The 15,786-nt window shown below is 44.8% G+C and overlaps 1 protein-coding gene across 1 annotated transcript; it reads left to right on the top strand.

Annotated features, from left to right (window-relative positions):
* Window positions 1–3,694: 3,694 nt before the first annotated feature.
* LOC101767891 (putative cyclin-dependent kinase F-2) lies at window positions 3,695–4,249 on the top strand. The gene has a single exon (XM_004971876.2). The coding sequence runs from the start codon at window positions 3,695–3,697 to the stop codon at window positions 4,247–4,249; it is 555 nt and encodes a 184-aa protein (XP_004971933.2).
* Window positions 4,250–15,786: the final 11,537 nt, after the last annotated feature.

Raw genomic sequence — 15,786 nt, 5'->3', positions numbered from 1 at the left:
TTTCTCCAGGAGTCACAAATAGAAAATAATAAATACTTCGGTCTTTATTTCTTAATTCTGATTCATGCACTTGGTCAACTCCGTCTACTATGCTCTCCCCTCCTTGTCGACACGGCCGCACGGAACCCTAAAGTTTCGTGCTGCGGAGCTTGTGTACTCCGCCAAGTCGTGCTACCTACGACGCCTCATGCATTGGTCCATTCGAAGTACTTTTTTTATTTATGAGAAGGGGATTGGCAGCCTGTTCGCTTCAGATTATTCAGCTGGTTTATCAGCCACTAAACAGTGTTTTCCTCTCACAACAAATCAGCCGTTTCAGCTTTTCAGCCGGCTTATAAGCTGAAGCGAACAGGCCATGGATCATTGGAGAGACGACGTCTTGTCTTGCTCCTTCTTGCATGCCTCACCCCTGCTTCTCCTTTCCGTTCCTTCTGCCTAGATGTCTGCCTGCTAGCTCTACAAGTTCGATAGATGAATCCATTCCTTAGCATTTATTTCCTTATTCATGAGGTTCCTTGCTCAATGTGGCCTGATTTAGTACGTTACTCTACTTGGTAGACGAAGAGATGCTTGATACCAAGCTAGCTAGCTTTTATCTGCTGGTAGTTTTTATCTATCTAGATGTGGCTAACTATATCAGGTTATGGTCTCCATTTCTCCATGTTAATTACATACCTAGGGATGCCATTCCTTGCTTGCTGTTAATTGCTGCTTACTATCTTTCTCTGCCTACATATTTAGAAACCTAGCTAGTTGTTTGTTCACTAATGGTATCTTCAACCTCATGACCTCCTGCAATAGTCTTCCTATATATTATCTATATGTAGAATTTGGCAAAGAAATGGCATGTTAGGATTGACAAGCGACCTTTGTTTTTTTTTACGTACTCGTGTTAATATGGTAATTCCCTGTTTTTTTCCAACCCCCAATATTATTCAATTTTCGCTCGTTGTACCACTAGGCATATGACTCAGAAATAAATTTTGTTCTCGAACAGGTAAATTTTTTCCATAACTGTACTGAAAATTAGCTTGGGTCTTAGTGGATTCTTGGTTCTGCCCCTATATTTGCTAATGCGGCAATAGCTAGCTCGATACATTCTTGGGATTGTTGTATTATTATCATTTCGTGAATTCATGTGTAACATTAGCTTGCGCTAAATTGTTGCTGCCTTGTACCATTTTATTTGTACCGCATGCAATAATTTTTCTTATCGTTTACTATTCTATATATGGCCTCATGACTGTACCAACACAGACTTGGTGGAAACTGTATGTAGCACTGGCTGGTGGCTTCCAGCTCCCTTGCTGCTGGTGATATTGCTTCTACCCCCTCTATTGCTGCGTACTTCAGATTCTTTTATTGCCATATTGTAGAATTTATTTGAACAATTGTTTAGATTGTGTATAGATATAGTACAATCACCTATAAGTATAGCTATATGTCTATAAATTAGCTATAGGGAATAGATTAAGCTTTTGTATCCTAAGTTTGGGTTGGAGGCAAGCACTTTATGTTAGGCTATTTGGTGAAGTATAAATGATTTTGTTTTTTATAAGGCAATAATAACACATTCATATATGCATGTCATCTTTAGGGGTGGTTTTAGTTTTTATGAAGCTTTTGCTATTTGTTGACATGATGGAGGCAATGGCTGAAAACTTTGTAATAAAGGATGGTTGAGTGGATGCCAACATTCCTAAGTCTAAAATATTTTGATTAAAAGAGAAGCTTGTTTCGATCGAAAGAAACCATATTAAATCCAATGTGCACACATGAGGTGAAATTTGGTAGTAGCAACTAGAAAAACTTTTTATTGCTTGTTCTAGTGCACCAGGCTCAGCTAATGTGGCTCGCCTTTGCATCCCCACATCATTCTTCCAACCTATAAAGGTTGAAGATAATGTCATTCACTATGTGGTGCAGTGATGCACACGAACTCTTAACTGTTCATGTAAGTGTCTCAATGGGTATTATGCTAGAACATAAATAATTACATGGCGAAGATTGGTTGATGAGCGGTGGGGCTCAAATTTATTTTATGAATTTCTAATATATAATATATTTTTCAATTGTGAGCCAGCAAAAAGATTTCCCTTGGAGCAACTAAAACATCTACAGGATGTGCAGGAGCACATGTTTATGACCTAATTTGGAAGGATTAATGAATCTCACCATCACTCTTGGATGTAGAGGAAGGTCGAGGCCGTGCCATTGGTAAGTTAGAGGACTATACGCAGGTAGGTGTGTAGCGCTTGAAAAATGACAAGTGGGGAATGGGCTACCCTACTAGTCAAGATAGGAGCCACAATGAGTTTTCCGCTAGCCGGTAATGGTAGAAACACAAGGTAACTACGAGATAGTCGGTTGGTGGTGTCGTCATGCGGTCAGAGATGGAGTATCGAGGGATGAAGTGGAGGAAGAAGAATATAAACAAGGGCAATTCACTGCATCCTATTTTGGTGAACATTCACCATACGGACATCTGTCAACATGACAAATGTCAACATAGTTAGCCTTCACTAGATAGATCTTGATCCGTTACCACTCTACAGTCCCTTTTATAATCCATCCGCTCCATTGCTCTGTCTTCCCTAAATCTGTTCGTCCTGCAGCGACGACGCATCTTCCTAAACTCCGACGACCTCCACCAATCTAGTTAGCCCCGAGCACATCGGTGCCGCATGCGGTCGCCTGCACCACCAGCTGCACCATAAATCAAACCTCATCTCCGACACCAACTCCAACCATCACCATCTTGTTTGCCTACGGTAGTAGGCGGTGCCCACCACCACCTCATCGCCGCACTCCGCTACCCACCACCAAGCCGGTCACCGCCGCCGACTTCATCCATCTCTAGCAGCACTGACGATCCTCGCCCCCTCAACTCAAATCCCCCTTGCTCAAATTGAGCCCCTTCCAAATCTTGAAAAAAAATCCCCAATTTGGCAAGTTGATCCAGTAAGCAAAATTCCCCCAATTCGACTACTAGTAACCCTAGAAATACACTACTTGGGGAAACCTGATATCAAGTCAAATTCCAGCCACTGGGCCTAACGGGTGGAGCAATTCAGCAACAAGAAGGAAGCAACACCCCACAAGGTTAGACCCCACACTCTGCTCTAGCCCTCCTACCGTTGTGCCCATGCCTCTCTCCAAGTGTCCGCCTCCATCGCGAGCGGAAGGCAGCTTGTTGGCCCCGAAGCGTCGTCCTGAGGACGATGCACCGGCACCGAGTGTTCCCTCAGCCAAAAGGTCAAAACCAGCTGCGTCATCGACTACCGCACCAGGCGCTACAACGAACGTGCTCGACAACATCCCGATAGGCAGAGTCGATTCGTACAAGATACTCGACAAGATCGGCGCGGGGGCCTTCGGCGACGTGTGGAAGGCGCGCCACCGCAGCACTGGCCAGAAGGTGGCCATCAAGTCCGTGCGCGCCGGCGGGAAGGCGGCGCTCCTGCGCGAGGCCGCGCTGCTCACGGCGTGCGCGGGGAACCCCGGTGTGGTGGAGCTCCACGAGGTGGTGCGCGGCGGCGGCGGCACGGAGATGGATGATAAGCTCTACCTCGTCATGGAGTACGCCGGTCCCAGCCTGCATTCCGTCGTCGGCGCGCGCCGCCACGCCGGCCGGCCGCTCGTGGAGGACGAGGCGCGCCGCGTGATGAGGTGGCTGCTGCGCGGCGTGAGGATGATGCACGAGCGCGGCGTCGTGCACTGCGACCTGAAGCCGGGGAACGTCCTCGTCGGCAAGGAGGATGGCCGGGGCCGTGGCCGGGCCGTGAAGATCTGCGACCTCGGCCTCGCCAGCTCGGCGACCGTGCCGCCCCCGGACACCTCGGGGCCCGTCCAGGGCACGCTCTGGTACATGGCACCGGAGCAGCTCACGGGTGACACGGAATGCAGCGCGCCCGTGGACCTGTGGTCACTCGGGTGCGTCATGGCGGAACTCGTCGCCGGGAAGCCGATCTTCCAGGGGAGTGATGTGTTCGAGCAGCTGGGCGAGATCGTCCATCTCCTCGGGATCCCGGACGAGGTGTCGTTGATGTCGCTAGGTGTGTCGCCCTCGACGCCGAGCCACCTACGGGACGCGGTGCCGGAGGAACGGCTCTCGCCGGCTGGCTTCGACGTCCTGCGCGGCCTGCTGGAGTTCGACCCCAGGGACAGGCTCACCTCCGCGGCCGCGCTTCAGATGCCGTGGTTCACGGGGAAGGATGATGACGACGCTCCATCACCTGCAGGTGCGTGAAGAGTGAGAAGCTAGCTAGAGTGGTGGACTGGTTCTGCTGTACAAGGTGACCGATGTACTTATATTAAGTTTGCCCGTGTCAGCCTGTGTATATACTCCATCCGTCCCAAATTACAAACCATCCTAAATTACTATTCGTTTTAGCTTTTCTAGACACATGACTTTTGATATGCATCTTGACATAGTATTTATTTAGGTGCATATAAAAAACTATATATTAAGAAAAGTCAAAACGAATAATAATTTGGGAGGGAGGAAGTAATATAGCGAGCGTGGTGTAGGATTTATCAGTAATTAATAAGTTTGTATGGATCACTAGACTATGATGTTGCAAAAGTTCAATCATAATCTCCATCTGTGATTATGACCTTTCGCTGCATGCTTGTCTTGAGTTCTGGCGATATTAGTTATGAGCTTTTTTAGAATTTTTTTTATTCTAGCCTCTGCAAAAATTTTGCACCCAACCAATTCTTATTATAGTTCATGCCAAGAAGAGCTCTCAGAAAGCAAAACCAAGTGAAGAGGTAACAGGCACAAAGCCTTCTGAAGGACGGCCACCCATGTTTGGCAAAGATCTCCATATAGTCATGATCTCGAGCGTTCGACAAGCCCAATTCAAATATAGTCTCTTGCTCTCCTTCTATAGATGACTCCAAAAACGTGTCCAGTGTGTCACCCTGAAAATTACCTGCAAATAAGAGTATATTTTTTAATGTTAAAAACCACATCGTGTCTGTAGAGCTAAATAGACGAAAAAATTGCACTTGCTCCTCGCATATGCTGGTCTACTTGATCTAGCCACACCTTAGATAAATCAGTTATATTTTTAGGAGATTGCAAACCAAAAGACATTGTAAAAATTCTTCAAACAAATGTTGCAACATGACAATCAAAGAAAAGATGCTGGATGGATTCTTTATTGTCAAAAAACAATATCGGTCATCAGCCTACCAATGTCTTTTTACTAAATTTCTTTCATTAAGATTGCCCCTTTTAACAAGAACCAATTAAAAATATTTAATTTAAGAGCTTGTAGTTTGTCCGTTGACACACACCTTCCATTAGTGCTTATATATATCGTGTCTCCGGATCAATACGCTGGAAGATGTTGCCAGCATCTCAGAAATATCTTGGTAATGAGAGGTGTAATGTACTATACATATTGCACTGATCACATGATAAGACAAAGCTATCTATCGTTGGTGCACTTGATCCGGCATTGTAAATTTGATACTTCATGCTAGGTGATTCATGTCAATGTACATTGCGCTAAATACAAATACTAGAACATAATTAACAGCTGGCTTCTATGCGATTCTTGCCTACTCTTTTGGTAGCTTGTACTTCGATTAAGCTTCTTTTTTAGTAAAGGAAGTCTTTATACCGGCCTCTATGTGAGTTGTGCATTCAACCGATCTATCATCACAATTCACAACTACACCCCCCTGCTGTCAATCAAGATTCTAACAGTTCTAAACATAGAAACTAACTGGATACCATTAAGCACGTAACCTATTAGTAGACATCCACCTATGGCTGGTGAAGATTTCCATGACCATTGTTTCCAAAGTACAGCATGCAGATTTCATCATTGCCTGATTGTCCTCCTTATGTGGCAAGGTCCACATTTTAGAAGCGTATAGTAGCGAATGTGTCGTTCAGAAGAAAATTTGCATGTAAGACTGTGTTCTTTTTTAAAGAACAATATCGTTTATGCTCAGCCAGAATAGCCAACAGCCAACATTTAGTATTGTTAGTTTGGACCAAATGACTTCAACAAAATTAGTTTACGTTTCAGCTGTAGTCATAGTCTCGTTAAACCAATGGAATGGCTCTTATTACAAGTTGCAAGCGATCAATGATGCAAATGTGCCGATCTTCTTCTCAAGATAAATTGAAATCAGAAATTCAGAAATAAAGATTCTTATGTGGCTGAAAGCTGTGTGCTCCTGAGTAAATTAAAATTGGCATGTTTTGCTAAGACTTTGCGCCTATCACTCTTGTTCCACTTTTGCATTTGTCTTTTGTCGTCTCTAACGTAATCTCTTCAGGTAACCCATTGTAACGTCCCTAATTTTTAAAAAGCATTTAAAAATGAGGACCTTTTAAATTGTTTCTAAATTAATCCTCATTTCTTCCTAATATTCAAATTATCTCACAAATATTCACAACTATGCATAAACTTCACATGATTGTGCATTTGAGTGCTATAGATTTTAGAAAAGATCCAAAGCTCAGAAACAGTCCTCAAATTTGAATTCAAACCAAGTTCAAAACTTATTCAAACAATTGTCAAACACTCCTATTCACTAACAGGCCGCCAACCTTCTCTTCCCTCTCTCCAGTCAATTCAGCCTGGCCTGCTCCTCCCTCTCCCGCACGGCCTAACAGGTCGCTTGGCCCAGCTACTGGCCCACCCGGCCCAGCCCGTGATGACCTGCGTCGTCTTCCTCCTCCCCTCCTCTCTCTCTCTCTCTCACCCGCTTGTTCCTTCCCCCTTGCATGCCGGCGTGGCCGCCACCCGGATCCGCCTCCCCCAGCCATCTCACTGCCCCGTCCCACGCATGTCGCACTGCCGCGCCCCACACGCATCGCACTGCCGCGCCATACCTCTCCCAACTTCCCCTATCAGGATCCTCTCAGTCGGTGTTTAGACCCGGCAACCTACCAAGGGGGGTGTCGGTGTTTAGACCCGGCAACCTATCGAGGAGGGTGTTGGTGTTTAGACCCGACAATCAATCGAGGGGGGTGCTCGAGGTAGTGTTGTGGTTGGTGGGGCTCGTCGAGATCAGGAACTCGAAGGTAAATATAGACACACAATTTAGATAGGTTTGGACCGCTGAATAACGTAATACCCTACATCCTGTGTGTTGGTTGGATTGAATTGCTTTGGACGGGGTCCCTGCCTTGCCTTATATAGTCGGGGTAGGGTTACAGGTCGGTTAGTTTACAAGAATACTAGTCGGATACGACTAGAGGAGTTCTACTCTTATTAAAATGAGTACTTTCTTAATCCTCGACTGGTTCCTGTCTTTCCATGTAGACTACACCGTCCTGCACCATGGTCTCCATGTTAGATGCGTCTCGGTGTCTAGCCCCATATTTAGGATTTTCCAAACCTTCTATTGGGCTCATAGATGTATGTACGACAAGCCCCCAAGTACTTATTAGCCAAATGTAGCAGAACCGAGTACTTTGAAGTCTCCACCGACTACTCTTGATACTCTTTGAGTACTTCATCTAGTTAGATCTTCAAAGGTGCCTAAAACTGCCATGAGGTTGGAAGGTGCTCAAGCCCTTTTTGAACTTGACCTTATAATCTTCATCCTTGATTTTTTATGGAAGTGTGACAAAAGTCGCACTCCATATGGAGTAGCCCCTGAGCCTTAGATTTTATCAAAGAATCAGGCTGAGGGTTATCTGTAATCTACATCACTTTCCCCTTCAAACCTGGAGAAAAAACTTTTTATCGATGGACACGTGGCACATAGCCCCCGAGCCTTTAGCCGACTAGTTTGGTGGGTATAAGGGTCAACCTTAGGTTAACGTGACCATCTTTAGAAGGAGATCTTGTTTCCTCCCGAAATAAAGGTAATTGCCAATCAGATCTCCCAAATTTTGGGAGACCTTTAAATCAGAAACCATTCACTTCGCATAGTATTTACGGTGCCACTGTTATAAATAACGGAGGAAGTTTATCCCTTCCATTTTATCCTTGCCATTTCCTTTCCAACTTGCATACTGTAGCCCTAGTGCCGCTGCCACTGCCCAATCTCTAAGCACTTGTGCCGCCACCCTCCAGCCCTCCTAGACCCCGAGCGTATGCAACTAAAAACGCTCGTGACATCAAGGATGAGAAGGAAGATCGCCGTATCCAAGATTGCCGATGGCGAGAAGAAGAAGAAATCCGGCAAGAAGAAGGAGCTGAGTTGCCGGCGCCCAAGTACGGGAAGATTAATCAGACTGCGCCGCCCAATGCTGTGTGTGCTTGGAAGGAAGTGAAGGCAACTGAGGGTGACATCAAGGCTCTTGTTGCCACAAAGCTTCTACAAGATCAGTGCTACATTCAATGGAGATCCGCCCTCAGAAATGCTTGCTTGTTGGAACCATATCCAAACGAGACGGTAACCTTTCTGCACTTCATCGAGCGAGGTCTTGGGTTGCCGACCTGTGACTTCTTCTGGGGCCTCCTTGATTACTACAATTGGAGTTAGTCCATCTGAATCCCAATGGAATTTTCTATACTGCCATTTTTGTTCACTTCCCCGAAGCTTTTCTGGGAATTAGACCGCACTTTCAGTTGTTTTGGAAGTTTTTTCGTGTCAAGCCAGAGCCTTCAAAAGATCACATCCTCTTGGTTGGAGGCGTCAGGATTTAGATGCAAGAAACAATGAACAACCAGTATTTGGATTACGAACTGATAGAATCCAATACCGGATGGAAAGAAAAATGATGTTATATCGGCAACCATGATCCAAAACTACCCAAACTCTCACGACACCATCCCTCCTGGAATAATGGGTGGCTTGATGAGCCAAAGCATGGCGACTGCCTGCAGTTGCCCAAGTTGATTGGTAGAATTGCCCAGTTGAAAGGAAAGACTTACTGGAGTTGGAGTAGCTTTTAGCTTTATGAAGCATCGCATCCAGCCTCTACAGCAATGATGCCATTATGGCTACGAGTATACCGGCCTTAATGATCCATCCAGATTCTCTCCTGATAGAATCAGCACGGATGAAATCATGGTTAGGCTCAAGCGGATGTTCAAAAATGTGAGTGGGATTCCCACATAACGCGGGATGGGCATGAATTTGGCCAAAGCTTGCGCTGGAGCTTGGCAGTTGAGAGCTTCTTTTCTGGGGCCGGTGCGATGTAGCAGTGGAAACTTCCGGCGTCGTCTATGATGCAGACCCAGGAGCCGAAGACAAACGTCACGCCTTCCTTGAAAGCGATGACGGTCTTGATGATGACTTATGCCATCGAGTTCGCTAGCGGATTCTTCGTGAGGAATTTTTGGGTAAAAGAAATAGGCAGAATAACCTTTGGTGTGCATTTGGAGAGGGTGAGAAGCTTAGGTAGGAGCTCGGGTAGCATAATGAATTTTGGTGGAATTTTTGGGTAAAAGAAATAGGCAGAATAAACTTTGGTGTGCATTTGGAGAGGGTGAGAAGCTTAGGTAGGAGCTCAGGTAGCATGATGGGGCTACTTAGAGGGTGTGTGTGGGTAGCACGGTAGCCGGGTCGAAGCCGGTGGTAGGCAGTGGCAGCGGGTTTAGCGGTGGTGATGGGCTGGCGTGGAGTGATCGTCCAAGGGCCCCTGTGGCGCTAGAAGGAAGTGGCTACGAGCTTGCGACATTCTTTGACTTTGACCCGGCCCAATCCTTGGAAGGGATGCGGCAGCGGGTGAAGGCAGCAAGCTCTTGTCCTAATCCGTTGAGGAAGGAAGAGGTGGTGGTGCGGGGTGAGGAGGTACCCAGGGAAGGCTATTTATAGCCCCGGGCAGTGCATGCAGCCGAGCTCGAGCTCATGGATGAGCTAGAGGGCGAGCGGATAAGCTCGTTAGTAGTGGCAGGCGGTGCTATGTACACTGCCATGGCTCTTAGGCGCATGGGCGGGGAGCTGGAAAAAGTGATTTTGGGTGGGGGTGAGGGGCTTAGGTGATGCGGATTGCCGAGGCGGTTTTGGTGCGCCCGTCTGGGTTGCATGCGTGGCTCCTTAGACGTTGGGCATGGCATTGATGGCCGGTGACATCATGCTCTGGCGTTCCCGGCCATGCGTGGGCATGCGAGGGGAAAGGGGGTAGGGGAGGTGGTTTTGGCATAGGATGAGGGGTTCGGATGATGTGGCTTGGCAAGGTAGTTTCAACGTGCGCCTCGGGGTGGTGGGAGGCAAACAGGAGAGAAAGATAGAGGCGGCAGCCGTCACAGCCATGTCATGATGTCACGCGTGTACGTGAGGGTGAGCCAGTTTTTGTAGATAGCGAAATCGTACATACTTCTACGGGCCCACCAGAAGGTTTGGATAGTCAGAAATATGGGGCTGGACACTGAGACATATCTGACATGGAGACCATGGCGTAGGGTGGCGTAGTCTAGATGGAAAGATAGGAACTAGTTGATAATTAGGAAAGTACTCGTTTTAATAAGAGTAGAACTCCACTAGTCGGATACGACTAGTATTCTAGTAAATCAACCGACCTGTAACCTAAAAAACTGAAGTAAGCAGGATCTTGACGCTCGATGCCTTAAAATATGGGAACTGGCAGGGGAGTTTTGTTTTCCCCCTCTCAGGGCTAAAACAACAATATTATAATTAAACAACCATACCTTAAAAAGACCAAACAACATCACACTCTGCATACAGATATCTTTGGCATACTAGCCACCACCCTTCCTTGATATGCCTTACATATCATTAACCCTTCTATGTTAAGATACTTGCTGAGTACTTCTAGCAAAAGTACTCATTCTTGCTTGTTTGCGAAATTTTTCTAGGGATCCGGCTTTCATCTTTCCACTGCGTATTGATAGCTACTTGTTACTCCTTGAAGGTTAATATGACACCGCCATAACTCCATCTAATTTCCCTTCTTCTTACTCTGATGATCATTCTGATAAACGTTGGTGCCTGTTACTGATCCAGGGCATGGCACTGTATTGCTTAAGTGCGGATGCACAAGGGGCGGTCCCCGCACCCATAGCTAGAGATCTCTATTGATTCATCGTCTCTTTAGGTAAAACATAGATACATATCTCTATTGACTCGTTGTGAACACCTCTCCCTTATCCTTTGCTCCATCTCTTTCCATTAAATTCAAGCTTTGGTTTGTAAAGCTACAACCCGACAACCGGAAACTAGCAAAAGTTCATATTCATAGTCCCGTCACCCCTCTAACTTCCCCTCCTTTGCATGATAACTCCTCACAACCGAGAGGCAGGTGGCACCACCAGCGGGAAGCCATGCTAATGTATTCTCTAACCCAACCCTTAGTTTGGTCCTTCTTTCTTCCACTTCTTCCTTCTTCTCCTTGTTTATATTTGGGTTTTATCTTGAAAAAAATGTCAAAATGTAACTTTTTTATGGAAACCTTCCGGAATGATTTTATGGTTTTTTATAATATTTTCTAAATAGTTTTCTCAAAGGAGTTTCCCAAAATATTTTGGAAAAGGATCACTATTTTTTCTAGAAAAGTTCTTGAAAAAAATGGAAAAGTTCGATTTCTACATTTTTTCTAAAACTTCAATAACAAAGCTGTATCATTTTTTAAACATACATGAGAAAGAAAGTTTTAAGTTTTTTGAAAAAAGTTTAGAAAAAAAAGAGAAATAGGAGGAGCAGAAGTTTCAGAAGGGGAAATAAAGGTTGTCGGACGACGGAGAACTTATGCATAATTAGCGCACATGCAAGTCGAGCTAGCCATTTCCATGAGCAGTTCATCCTAGCGGTCAATGTCACACGAGCACGAGGGGACCCCCACTTCTTCGATAGGGCACCATGGTTTACTTCCATGTCCAATCGCAATCGCCGCTGCCAAGCCTGCTAGTTTTCTGGCACTTCCTCTCTGTCTCCTTCCAGGAGAATGTTCTGGGATGACAATCAACCTGATCTCAGCTGACTAAGATTTGCCAACATGTAGAGAAATGTATAATTTTTTAGGCAACTTTATGTAGATGAGATTTCATAAATTCTCCTGCGAAAGAGACACGATGAGCACGCTGACCATACTACATCCAGCATATAACAACTTGATACATAGCCCAACAGCTTCCAAATAAATTTACTCCGGTTTGATATGATGTTCACCGGTTTAGTGTTTTGTTGGGGGGTTGGGCATGCTTCGGTAAGGCCATCTCTCCAATTTATCTTGTTTTATTCAGAATAACGTGGCACACAATATCGGAATTCACGTTACTACAAATGATCACACTTATGAAACCGAAACTCCCTCTAGTACAACAAACATGTATTCACTTCACATGAGAACAAACATTCATGAGTAAAGAAGTACCACGCATGTCTTAAGGGAGAATAAGTGCACAACTTGCAAAGCAAGAGGTGGGAAAAGTCACATACTTCATGTAAGGTGAGGTCTAATCCAAACAGGGGGTGGCCACTGCAGCAAGCCATCTGCCATCCATTGGATGGACTGGTGAAAATATTATTAAGGTTGCCATCCAAAGTATAGATGCAATTCGGTCTTATATTTGGAAAGTCCTCGGAATGGATCATGAATATGCTGTTGAAACCAATGAAAATCATGCGATCTCACAAGTTTCTTATTTTTGTAAACTTTTGTTCAGCAAGATCCACCTTGCAAACATCTATTTTGTCTCTTGTTTGTGGACAATAATCTTTCTCGTCTTCTTCAGACTCATGTTCATCCACCAAATTTTCTTTTCCCTTCATGCTATTTGACTGACACAGCTCCTGGTTGTCTGATGGGTAATAATCATCATTTGAATAAGAGACGACAGTCGTCGTTGGAGGTTCGCCATATTCCCTCAAAACCTGAAGGAGGTCACCCCATGGTGCCCGAACAATGTATCTAATAGTCCAAAATCAATGTAATCCTTATCAGGTGAAAGACAGATAGTAACCGTTGGAGACGTGCCATTGAGATCAATCATGTGGACTTGACCACCGTAACCGACAACATAGAACAAGCCGTCGCGGTCACTGTACAAGATATCACTGTGCTTATGGTAGCGCTCCTAGTGAAGCCAGGTCCAAGTCCATTTGGTGTCCCTGGCCCAACCCTTGCAAAGGAGAGGTTCATCCCGGGGGAGTGCTTAAGCACAATGATGCAGTCAAGAGCGGATGGATCAGACAATATAATAGCCTTCTCATACAGGTAGCTGTGAGTTTTCTTGGGTGATCGGAACTTGAGTGGAAACCGATGGTCCTAGAGGTTATCAGCAAGGCTTGGATATCAGAAGTGGCAGGCAGCAAGCATGAATCATCGATCCAATATCAAATACTCAAGATTCACTAGAAGATGTAGCAATATTAATTTCTATAACATTTATACCTGGAGTGGAAGTCTCACTTCCCTTCTTCTTATCCTCCAAGTACTTCTTGCAGATCCTAGATCAATGTCCCTTGAGATGATATTGGAAGCATTCATCATCAGGAGAAGGGCCAGATTTGCCCTTTGGCTTAGGCTTAGAGCTTGGGGGCTCATTGGGAATGACGTTTCCCTTGCCTTTGCCTTTGGGAGGCGTCCAACACTTCCTGTTTTTGTTCTCCTTTTGAACCATCATCACATGAGCGGGGTTTTCCTTAATGCTTTCCTCTGCTATCTTCAGCATGCCATGCAACTCAACCAATGTTTTCTCCATGCCATTCATCTGATAGTTCAGAATGAACGGCTCATAGCTTACCAGGAGTGACTGGAGAATGATGTATATAGCCAGGTCATCCTTGAGTTTAGAACCAAGTTTGTCCAGATTCTCAATGTAACCAATCATCTTGATCACATGGGGACTAACCGAGATACCCTCCACCAGCTTGTATGCAAACAAGGACTTTGAGATGTTGTACCTCTCAGCCCTAGCTTGGTTCTCAAACATTCCATGCAGCCCCTCAATCATAGTGTGATCATCCACATGCTCATACTACTTCTGCAGATTAGGGGACATGGTGGCAAGCATGAGACAACTGACGTTGAGTGCATCATCAGAGTGCTTCTAATAAGCTCTGCGGGCTACGACATTGGGATCAATAGGGGGATCATCTGGGTGTGGTTGCTCAAGAACATACTCAGTTTTCTCTTGCGTGAGAACAATTCACAGGTTGCGGTACCAATCAATAAAGTTAGCTCCATTGAGCTTTTCCTTGTCAAGCACAGATCGCAAATTGAAAATAGAATTGTTACTAGCATATATGATCTACAACATAGGATAAAAAATGCATAGTTTTAGCACTAGGTTATGTACCAATCTTCTATTAACCAAATTAATAAAAGACACTTCCACTATATCAACATCATCTTCCCCCTAATGACATATAGTGGTCCAAGATCCATATTCACTAAAATCCTAGTGAGCTTTGTCTTCACTGCTAGAAAATTTAGTGACATAGGTAAACAATAGTTTGTTAATGATATCCCTATATGAATCTTGTTTGTTGAGCAGCATCCAATGCCCCAACTCCTAACTCCATGCCATAAAGCCCAAAACCAACCATTTTGATAGCTTTGCTGAGTAAACCAATACTATGCTTATGAATCTTCGACATCCATGTCCTAGTCATAATGATAGCTAATGGTACTTTACTTTGGTAAATCTACCACACAACGATCAAAATTTGTAGGTGCAGGTATTGGTAAAAGGCATAAAAAACTCAATTTTTCTAAGGGAAGCTTTTCTATCACGACAAAAACATCCACCACATGTAAAGCATGAACAGAATAGTAAGATGAGAAAATAAACATCACAGGCATACAATCATATTATATTGTGAATAGTATGGCCTTTGAAATCATAGTGGTCTCTATCACCATGGTTCCACCTTGATCTCCATCGCCATGCCTCCTGTCTTATGGTGATCACCATTGCCACCATGCTTGATAAGGCCTCCATGAACATATGCAAAACTACTACACACCTAGTAGCTATGATATATAAATTACATGAGGGATCAAGCATCACAAGTCGACACGCAGGTCATTATACAATAATGGGACAACCTCAATCTGGTTGTGTTAACTTGCAACATCGCAGGTTGCACAAATGTTACACATAGATCATCACATGGCATTGAGGCCATACCATTCATATCATACCATGCAAAAACAAGTTAAGCGTAGAATGTCTTCTACCGAAATGATGCTAGGATATCATTATAGCAGATAGTCGACATTATGCTAGGATCTCATCGGATTGATCACATGAACCCAATTTCTGAGCCATTCAGTGTCTCAATTTCCATTAGATCAATCATATTGATCAGTGTGACAGGTGTACATGAGAAGACCGCAACACATGACCTCGATTCGTTGGCTCAATTTACTGATTATGCACACGACTTTCCCAATGGTGATTCCAGCCGGTGGGGACAAGTCACGTGCGCAACAAAGAAAGAGCACGAACTAATCTTTTTGGTCACATGATGCAATCTACTCGAACCCATTCCATCCCCTTATGACCAAATGATCTAATCAAATCGTGCAACATAAGATCCATCACATGAACCTAATCGTAATAGATCACATCTACTAACATCACATATCACCTATATGTGCAAGATCCAGACTAAAAACTATGCAAGATGGCTTTGATGCCACTGTAGGGAAACGCAGGTAGGCTACTCTAGCAATAGCAATTACATCTATGACTTCACCTAGGAAACTTGCGAGTTGAGGAGTCATGGATCGTTACCACTAGACGCACAGCGCAACGGAAGAAGAGTTGGAGCAGCCGGTCCAACGTAGATGCACGTCGGTGTAGAGGAAGTAGTCGATCGGATCGTCTCCTTCTCGTCCTCGCCCTTACAGCAGCCTTGCGCTGTCGTAGCCAATCAGCACAGCAACAACAACAG

This window comes from Setaria italica, chromosome V (genome assembly GCF_000263155.2).
Source record: "Setaria italica strain Yugu1 chromosome V, Setaria_italica_v2.0, whole genome shotgun sequence".
NCBI lineage: Eukaryota > Viridiplantae > Streptophyta > Magnoliopsida > Poales > Poaceae > Setaria > Setaria italica.
Note: the sequence above shows the minus strand (reverse complement) of the source record. Positions and strands in the feature narration are given on the sequence as shown.

Excerpts from the sequence above, each read along its gene's own strand:
- LOC101767891 (XM_004971876.2), top strand. The coding sequence starts at position 3,695 with ATGCACGAGCGCGGCGTCGTGCACTGCGACCTGAAGCCGGGGAACGTC.